Source organism: Lingula anatina, chromosome 2 (assembly GCF_051362555.1).
Source record: "Lingula anatina isolate TDL-2025a chromosome 2, LinAna3.0, whole genome shotgun sequence".
Taxonomy (NCBI): Eukaryota; Metazoa; Brachiopoda; class Lingulata; order Lingulida; family Lingulidae; genus Lingula; species Lingula anatina.
The window spans coordinates 32,595,464-32,605,311 of NC_141768.1; the positions used below are offsets into that span (position 1 = coordinate 32,595,464).

General features: G+C 36.3%; 1 protein-coding gene across 1 annotated transcript; it reads right to left on the bottom strand.

Moving 5' to 3' along the window:
- Positions 1-401: 401 nt before the first annotated feature.
- LOC106169997 (uncharacterized) lies at positions 402-9,172 on the bottom strand. The gene is made up of 9 exons (XM_013549691.2): positions 8,947-9,172; positions 8,775-8,803; positions 8,437-8,488; positions 6,855-6,970; positions 6,104-6,223; positions 4,453-4,557; positions 3,778-4,090; positions 2,768-2,872; positions 402-1,518 (listed from the first exon to the last, which is right to left on the bottom strand). Exons 1-9 carry the CDS (start codon positions 9,035-9,037, stop codon positions 1,301-1,303), a joined length of 1,149 nt encoding a protein of 382 aa, XP_013405145.2. The 5' UTR covers positions 9,038-9,172; the 3' UTR covers positions 402-1,300.
- Positions 9,173-9,848: the final 676 nt, after the last annotated feature.

The following is a 9,848-nucleotide window of genomic DNA, read 5'->3' on the forward strand; positions in this document are numbered from 1 at the left end:
CGTGAATTTGATTTTTTAGAGGGAAAACAGATATTAAACTGCGCTTTTTCGGAGCATCATCTGAAGGTCCTACATGTATGCTTATGACTGCAATTGTAATCTTACATGGTTGCAGTCATGACCGTTTAAACTTGGCCATATGTTAAGGTTTCTGGAAAAAAATATATTGCCATTGCGTAAAGCTGTGACCTTAATTTTCTAAGATGGTTTATGGTTGGATCCTGTCATCTAATATGCGCAGCTGCGTCAGGTTGGAGTGTGTATTATATATAATGCGGGGTTCTCGAAATACAAGCTTTTGTGCTGCGTCGAATTAACTGCTCGTATCTGGCTTAATTTTGTCTTAAAAAACAATAACAGGAGTTTTGCATTTTGCAAAATAAGAAGCAAAGAACAATATATTTGAATCAAAGTAAAGTCAATTTTATTAAGCTTAATTTGACAAAGGAGGCAAGTTGACAGGTTCTCCACCTTTTGACATTTCAAAGTCAAAAACATTTTTTCTACTATTTTCTTTTTCAAATGAAAGTTCCGAAAATATTAATTTGACAAAGGAGGCAAGTTAACAGGCTCTCCACCTTCTGTCGTTTCAAAGTAAAAAACATTTTTTTCTACTGACCATTTTTTTCAAAAGAAAGTTACGAAAACATTAGTAAGACAATGATCCAGATATCATATGTATTTTGATATGTTTAAGTTCTTTAGTATTAAATTTGTTCAAGTTTATTCGTAGGAGCTGATATTAAAGTATACGATATTTCATGCTCATTTTGGCATCTTTATCGTTTCACGCACGACAAACATTTGAACACAATAAATAAACTAGAGATATGTAATAAGGTAAATTCCAAAGATCCTAAAAGTTCGTTAATTTATACGTGTACCATTTAAAGTGACAAAGTGTAGGATTTTAAATGCGCGTTAGGCACATAGACTGTCTTCTGTTGGGCTTATTTAAAGACAAATAATACTTTTGGTCAAATTTTAACAAATAAATGCCATTAATTTATGTTGCCAAAAAATAACCAAATCTACCATCTTCTACAGTTTTAAATAATGCGGAATCTGGAAACCAGTGTGAAAAGTGAGCTCAAAGGGATGGCAGAATTCGAAAAACCATGAAAACCCAAATTTGACTTACACTGTAACAGCTTTTAGAATTTTCAACTTTGTTATGGGATGCTAGAGAGTGTTAGTGCAGGAGGATCAAAGGCAGATATTTCGCGGGGAAATCCTACACTATGCACCGTTAAGAGATTTAACGTGTTCAGTCCTCTGTCTCCGGCGTGCACGAGGCATCTTATTTATCAACAGCCGCTCTACCAACGGTTACCGGGTCTTTCCCCGTGTTCTGAGCTACGTTGCTTTCTGGTTCGTTGTTTCCTTTGTTTCCTTGGGCTGAGAAACCAGTATCCATGTCTTTGGGCACCTTAAACTCCACCTCAGGCTGTGCTCTTGACGAGAGCTCATTTACAAGTCGCCTGTTATATTCTGCTGCTATAGCATCCATCAGTCGGCCTGCAAATTGGAGCTGTTTTTTAACATTTGCAATTCAAGACTCAAGTTTATTATATTACTTAAAGGGATAAAAACTGTTCGTATGAGACTCATATTTCACAATAAATATATTGTAAACAACTCAGAAATATGAATTCTATTTTACCATAAATACAGCAGTTATCGCAATTATTATAGAATCTGCACTTGACATATGACCACGTGGACCTTCATAGATGGCTATACATCAGTAATTGTCTCTTTTAAGAGATTTATGAAAAAAAAACACACCTTTAAGAAAAAAAAAAAACATGGACTGACTTTGAATGCCGGTGTAACGAAACTGAGGTCCGTGTAACAGAGAGTCCGCCCTCCAATTTGTTATAATGGTTAGGGTTAGCATGTCATATGCAGGTCAAAATCTAGGGCGAGGCTTACCTGTACAAATTAATAGGAAGCCAACTGTCTATCAAGGAGGACTCTCTGTCACGTTACACCGCTGTAACAGGAATGGAAGTCCTAGGGATGGAAGTCCGGGCTCCTATATGGTTAGTATAGGTTAGGGTTAGTTGGAGTACAGCTCCTAGCGGACTTTCATTTCTGTTACAACGGAAAAATCGTAGTTTACCCCGAGAAAATTCAATTTTTGACCAAAACGACCAGTTTTTATCCTTTGAAAAATGCACCAAAATATGGAACTATGACTTTTCCAGACTGCCGCATCCTCTGTGCAGTTGATTGTTACATATCTACATGTCTAAATGTAAAAAGAATTTTGACTGGATTTAGAGAACATTGTCCAAATTCCAAGCACACAACACATGATCTTGTGTAGCTAAGAAAGTGCAAAATGACGTGTGGGGGGGGGGGAGGCTCGCTCATGAAGGCGAATTACATGACCGTATAAAAAGGCGTATTTCAAGCGCCAGCGAAGATGGGTATCTGGTAGAAGTGAAGACATGTATTATATTTGAAAGAGAGGCTGAAGAGCAATATGAAAGTTTGCAGTGGAAGACTAATTAATCAACTTTTCAAATAGATTACAAACGAAACTTCAAAGCTCTCGATTGGACAATTGTTTTTAAGTGAACGCTTGTATGATATTACTTGAGAAAACTTTTGAGGAAAAGCCTTGGTGTACCATGGGTCACATGAAGAAGTAGTAAAAAATTAGGCCCAGCTTGCACTAAAGAATATTATCAAATAAGCTAATTGGCTATCGAAATGATGATACATTTGAATTAAAGAAACATAAGAAAAAATAACATACCCACCACCCCGGCAACTTCCAACTGTCCCTTCTGTCGAGCATTTTCTTCTTTTTGGCGCAAGTAGTGCATGAAGTCGTCGATACTTAATCTAGGAGCCGTTTTACCTATAAATTGTAGCATCGTGGTTGACATTAAATACCAATATTTGTTAAAGTAAAGACAGATATACATGAACAATACATGTGCATAAAAGTACGCTTTATAATACTGCAACCAACAACAAGCGAGAAGAATAACTTTTTAAGTGGGTGTACGTTGCACAGGTAGAAATGGAAAACTTGAAAAAGACCATGCACAGATACTGGGAACAATTCGCATTCCATAGAACTAAAAAAAAAAACAAAAATAATAAACGGCCAAGGGGATGAATTATAAGCCTGAAATGCTTTAATTAAAAAAATCAATTAAATTGTTTATTAGGTATGTATGAAAGGCCTCAGACCCATGATACTATGCTTATATACTTGTATGTACAGAAATACACATATAAAGATGTATTAAAAAACAAATCAACAGTTGATAAATTGCTATTCTGCTATTCCGTTTACACTATATGAAAGCATTACATGTTAAGAGTATTTTTCCTAAGGCGAGAAACCTAACCAATGCAAATATTCTACCATAACGCATTAATATAATAAACAAGTTTTTTTTCTTTGGAGGGGTCCTCACGACTGATATTGTTTTCCAATTCTCGCTATAATTAGCCTGCGTGCGTGATATACTATTATGTTGTTTTCACAATGGCTGATGTCGAAACGTTTAAAACCAGACACAGAAGCCATACTTGCATAATACTAAATGGATATCAGTTACAAAACCCGCTTCACTCTGATATGAAAAAAATTACTATGTTGTACACAAGCTTTCGAGCTGATTATTTAAAATACCCTGAACTGCTCAAGACCGAAGACAACCGACAGTATGCCATGAATTTCTTGTGGTAGTATATGAATATAGAGCACCTGCATTAAAAAAACCCTGTGAAGAAACGGAAAAGCTTAATTACCTTGTTTCATTCCCGCCGTCATCCAATCGTAGAGCAAAGCGTTGATGATATTGTCTGCAATCCCAAATGACTGAATGAACTTAGCAACACCCGCATTAGGGAACTCGGTAGGGAGTAGATCGGCAATTTTGAAAATGCGGTTTTCTGATACCGTGTCATTGGTCTGTGTTTGCTGATCTGGCCCTTGGGTCTCGGAGGTTGGCTTAGTCGTAGACACTTCCTTCTTCACATCAAGTTTAGACGCTTGGACCTTTACGGTAGAACCCTCGTTTTCTTTTGGGTGGCCTTGGTTAAGGGCTTTCACTTGACTTGTCTATTTTAAAAATAAATTTGTTAATCTATAAAATGTTTAAAGGGGAAGGAAAATCTTAGTGGGACTGACAAGAGAAATATATACATAAGTTCAATAAATTCATATAATGTGCCTTTGGGACAAAAGCTATAAAGTAGTTTGAATTGTAAACAGGAAGGCTGGGGGACTTCTGGTATAACTTCCCATATCAAAGGTCTAGAAAGATACGCTGTAGGCAAAACTAGAGAGACTTTCTTCTCTTTAGGGATTTTAAATCTAATACTGAAGCTAAGAGGCCATCGGTAATTGGTCACGTTACTGCTATCCTCCTTGCAGAAGTACACAATGTACGAAGGTATCCACCGTCGTGATGTTTAGCTTACCGCTTCCATAAGGAGGAGTCTCGCGCCAACTTCTGCCTCTTGAAAGAGCTTCTCCATCTCCATAGCAACATCAGCTTTGTAAAATGCCACCTCTTTGGGAGATATCTACAGAGAAATATGTGTCGAACGAAACGAATTAGGATTATAGTAGATTTAATATCTAATTATGAAAGAACAACACCCCTTCAAAACACCAATGTGGTGTGAAAACCGGAACCACACCAAATAAAGGAATAATCTGGGAACCATTTGACTATCATTTGATAGGGGGCACCTTTTCCATATTAAATGTCATGTCTGTAATTGCTTTTTGATGTAATGAAAAATAACAGATTAAAAGTACCTCTTAAAGTGTGTCAATGCAGTTTCCACCTTAGTCAGAAAAGTTAAAGGGATAATAATTCTTCGTATGAGATATATATTTCACAATAAAAACATTGCAAACAACTCATAGAAATAAAATATATTCTGTTTTACCACAAAAACGGCAGTTTTAGCAATTATTCTGATATCTGAACTTGTCATCAGGCCACTTGACCTCCATAGATGGCTATACTTTGTAATAATCTCTTAAGACATTAAGAGATAATTACCAAAAAAAAAAAAACTTTTTAGAAAAAAAAACAGGGACTAACTTTGAATGTACAAATGGATTCGTTAACCATTGGTAAGTATGGGAAAAGTGTTGTTTACTCCAAGAAAATTCATTTTTTTTAGCCAAAATGAACAGTTATTATCCCTTTAATTTCATCTCTGCTCCTCGAACAAATATTCTAAAAAAGGTTTTGACGTTGTGAAGATATCGCTGACCTCAGGGGACATCATTAACGTTTCTTGTTAATATCAGCATATATGATCTACAGGTAAGGAATAATATCGGGAAAATGAGGAGAGCATTTATTGCTTATTGTTCGGAAGTGTCTCAAATAATATGCCAGGGTTATGTTGCGTTCATGAAAGAGGCATCTATGTGCAATATCCCTTTAAATTAACATCGTTAATGATTACAGGCAAGGAAATTCGACCTATCCCTGGATATAATGAGTCTTTACCATGTTATTTTTCAAAGTCGGTTTAACTAGGTGAAAACGTTTTTTAGTTTGTTGTTAAATAACTCGGCGTTCATATATATATGTTGTGAATACGTTCCAGAAGATTAAAAACTCAATTCATAAAAAAAACATTGCATGTGTATGATGCGCAATTAAAACATTATTAGTGTAGGTAGTCAAGTCTTAAGGTCGGTGTGAAACATGTTTATCATATCCTTGAGTAGATGCCATTCTCCTTAACCTTATTTCCCCCTACATTAGCAAGTATTAAACAACCTACACTTACAATATGACGTAAATACTCGGACCTTCATTTCCTTCATATTTATTTCTTTCGGCAGTCACCACAATGCACGTTTTATTCACCAAACTGTGCTTTATCTGAATTTTTTCTTGATTTGTAAAGAATAAATAAATAAATAAATAAATAAATAGATGAAAAAATCTGCAAACTAGCCTTGCCAACTAAAAATATCAAGAAGCCCAAATCTTTCTGTGAAAAAACTATGCGATTGCTTCCCATGATAAGACAACAGGAGATCGTATCTCAAATGACTGATTAACCAATTAACATGAACATCTTTCAAACCCAACTTTACCAGTTTTGTCTTTTCCAATTCGTCCATTGCGTCCAGAAAGCCAGTGAAGTCATGAGTGGAGAGGATGACAGCTGCCACCTGCTCAGGGCTGAAAAGACTGCGAAGGACGCTCACCCTCGTCTGGAATGTACACATAGCGACATACTAGGCTTCGCTCTGCTCTGCACAAATACCGTGATTTCGTTTTAAAGCATACCCATCAGGGGCGGATCCAGGATTATTTGAAGGGGGGGGGTGTCAGCGGATGCAAAGCTTCCCCCCCCTCTCCCCCCCCCCCCCCCCCCCCCCCCCCCCCCCCCATTGGCGTAGGGTTCGGGGCTCGCTAAATTTTTGGTATTTTAGAGGGCGAACGGTGCCATTTGGTGCGGTTTAGAATAATGATTCAGCTAGCCAAAATTCTAATTTCAAGAGGGGACCAGAAGTCGAAGAGGGGGTCAAACCCCCCTGACCCCCCTTTAAATCCGCCACTGCCCATATGCTTTAGCTGAGCAAGCAGCTTGTTTAAGATATACCATGTAGATTTACTTATTCTCTGTTTATTTATCTTTTTATACATAAGTAATAATTTTATCTTAATTGTTGATGCACAACATTAACAAAACAAATGTATTACCTACACCGGTACATGTATAGCCATAATACTGTTATTATGTTTGTGCTGTCATGGGCTGACATTTTATACCAGTTTCTTAAACCAGCATCAAATTAGCAAACATGCGGTATTGTATCTCTATTACAACTAAAGACTCACTTGGATTTCAGTAGGCAATTTTGCATTCACTTTCTCCTTGATCAAAGATTTTTCATGTCCATTAATCTGTCGGCTATGGTCCTCAAGATGACTGTTCACTGTACCCGACTTCAAATCTAAACAAGGCATATATAATTGTGTTTCAACGGAAAAAATGCAAAACAGAAATCAAAATCTGGGATAAATATATCATTTAACTTCAAAGGTACAGGGGCGTAATTTGGCAGAAAATACTGATGGAACAGACTTTGACCGCTTTCGACACTTTTTTCCATTACGTCCAATGTCAGCTTCAGCTTACCTTTTCACTCAAAACTCTGGTATTCAAAGAAATTTTTCAAAACAATGATTTTTTGTCGTTATGATTAAAATCCAAGACTAAAGGTTTTTTATTGAAAAATTATTTAACGTCCTATAATTGTTAATATCCTTCTTTAAATATTGCCTTTTGTAAGACAACTGATAGACCCGTATAACTAAATAAACTATACTTAATTACAACGCATGTTTTTATCAAACACAGTGTTCGTCCTGTATGCCTTTACTAGCATGCAATGGTAATGTACATATGGTAAATAGATTTTGAAATGAATTAACACCTAAGTTTGGTGTTAATTTCAACGTGCTGTGTGAAACGCAAAGAATACCTTAATCAACCAAACCTAACATTTGGTATGGTATAAGTGAGAAGGTGAAGCGGAAATGTTTTCAGCATTAGCAACGACCAATACGTTGGTTTCTGAGTTACTTTGATCGTTTGTTATTTAACTGCTATTGCCAAAGTGCATTTGAAAGGATGAACATTGTTTATATATATTAACCATTTGGTTTTAATTTCAACGTATTTGTTTGCTTTTCGGTAGTATTGAATTTGGTGGCCACGTTGGAATTTTCAGACATGTTTTTATCTAGAATTATTATCATTATCAACGACTGTACCAAATTTTATGTTCATAAGTAAAATAATGATCCATTTACCATATTGCTGGGAAAACATATGGTTCACATATGGCGGATCCAGGATCCGGCTAAGGAATATGATTTGGGGAACAAGGGGGGGATAAGGAGGGGACGTGGAAGAACCAGAAAATTTTCGGCTTGCTTATGCCTCTATTTCACACAGACCACGAATCCCACAAATGGCCAGGAATTGACAAATTTCACGATTCGTGGTTGAATCGTAATCAGCTCGTGAAGTTCTTAACAGATTCGTATATATTCGTAGTCAGTTCTTGCAATTCTTGATCAATCGGGAATTCGTGGCAAAAAATATAAGCTGTTCAAAGTTTTGGCCACGAACTCCCGATTCCAAAAAATCGTAGTGAATTTCTGGACAATATTCGTGCGATTCCAGTCGAATCCCACGAACATTTGTAACACTATCGCACCTGTATCGTAACTGAATCGTAGAGCGTGTCGAATAAGACCAAAAATTGGCAAAATCTCACGAATCCTCACGAATCCTGAAATTTCTCAATTCCTGGCGATTCGTGGGATTCGTGGTCTGTGTGAAATAGGGGCCTTATCTAGAGAAGTTGCCATCTTGGATCCGCCTATACCATTTGCTTCTAAATTAAGTTACCTGCATCATTATTTACCAACTTCTGTATCTCAACCTCTTCCATTCCTTCTGCCTATATTTCAAAAAAAAAGAACAGCTCTTATATCGATTGCTTAGACCAAAAGGTTGTCTTTGTCACATATTGTTGTCACAAAGGTCGCAAAAATTTAAGCAAGCGTGCCTCAAAGGATGTCACTTGCTTTGACATCACCAATCGTTTTCAAATATTTCTACTAACGACCTTAAACAAAATGTGTAGAACCCTGCAACAATTACCTTTCACAAACATGAAAGTACTTTCTAGATTAATAAAATGACCAATGAGAAATAAAAAAAAATTAAATAAACTGTTGTCTTACCTGTCCCTTACTTCCTTCAGCAGAAAGTCCTATGAAGAGAAATTTAGCATGAAGATTTTTCACGCAAATACTGTTTATTTGAGTTTCGTCATTACAGTAAATAAAACCCATGTTCTTTATGAGTTTTTATGAGTTTTATAACATACATTTTGAAAAAATCAAAAGAACTCACCTGTTCTTGATACGTTGGAGTAAGGTGCTGCATGAATGATGACTGCAACAACCGCGAAATAAAGCAACCCAATACATACTTTTCCCGGCATTTTGCAAGAACCGTTATGTGCGATGTGAATATCTAGCTCTTGTGGTCAATGTTGAGAATGTCTCACACTTTACCACAAACGCCTATGTGTATCAACAACTAATCTGATGAGCTTTAGAATATCGAGCGTTAATATTGGTGTTCCACCGCGTAATACCAATTTAAGATCGCTTACGTCAGCCCAGATTTGTTGATACGATACGGATAATGTGTTGGCAACAAGAATTTGCAAAACAATTTTTTATAAGAAAGATTTTGATACAGTACAAAAATTGTTATATTTCCACATTGCAAATGAAATCATTTTATCATATCTAATAACATAATTGTTTTATCAACTGAAACTGTCTAGCGTATGTTAAGTCTATACATTCTAAAGGAATAAAGTGTTGAAACAACTGGTTAAAACTTTCATATATATACCCAAAAGTCATTTTTTATCGATTTTAAAAAAATTAGTACATTTAATACAGGTGTGATTCTAGTTTAAGATATGCCAGAGTGGTGGCGCTGCGATGCAGGAGGTTATTGAGTGACGTAAGCAGCATCAAAGCGTGTGAAGCCATTTTGGTTTATTCAGTTTCGGGTGCGGTTACTTCAACTCAAGGCTTTCAACAAGTGTTTTCACACAAAAAGAGAAAAACCCTGAACATGGATATTATTTATAAATAAATAAATAAAAACAAACACCACAGTTCTATCATTTATGTTTACAGTAAAGGTTAGGTAGCAAAGCAGATTACGAATATCTATAGTTTTTCACACGCGCGGGACCTGTCAACCGACTTGGGTTTCGTAACTCGAAAGCATCG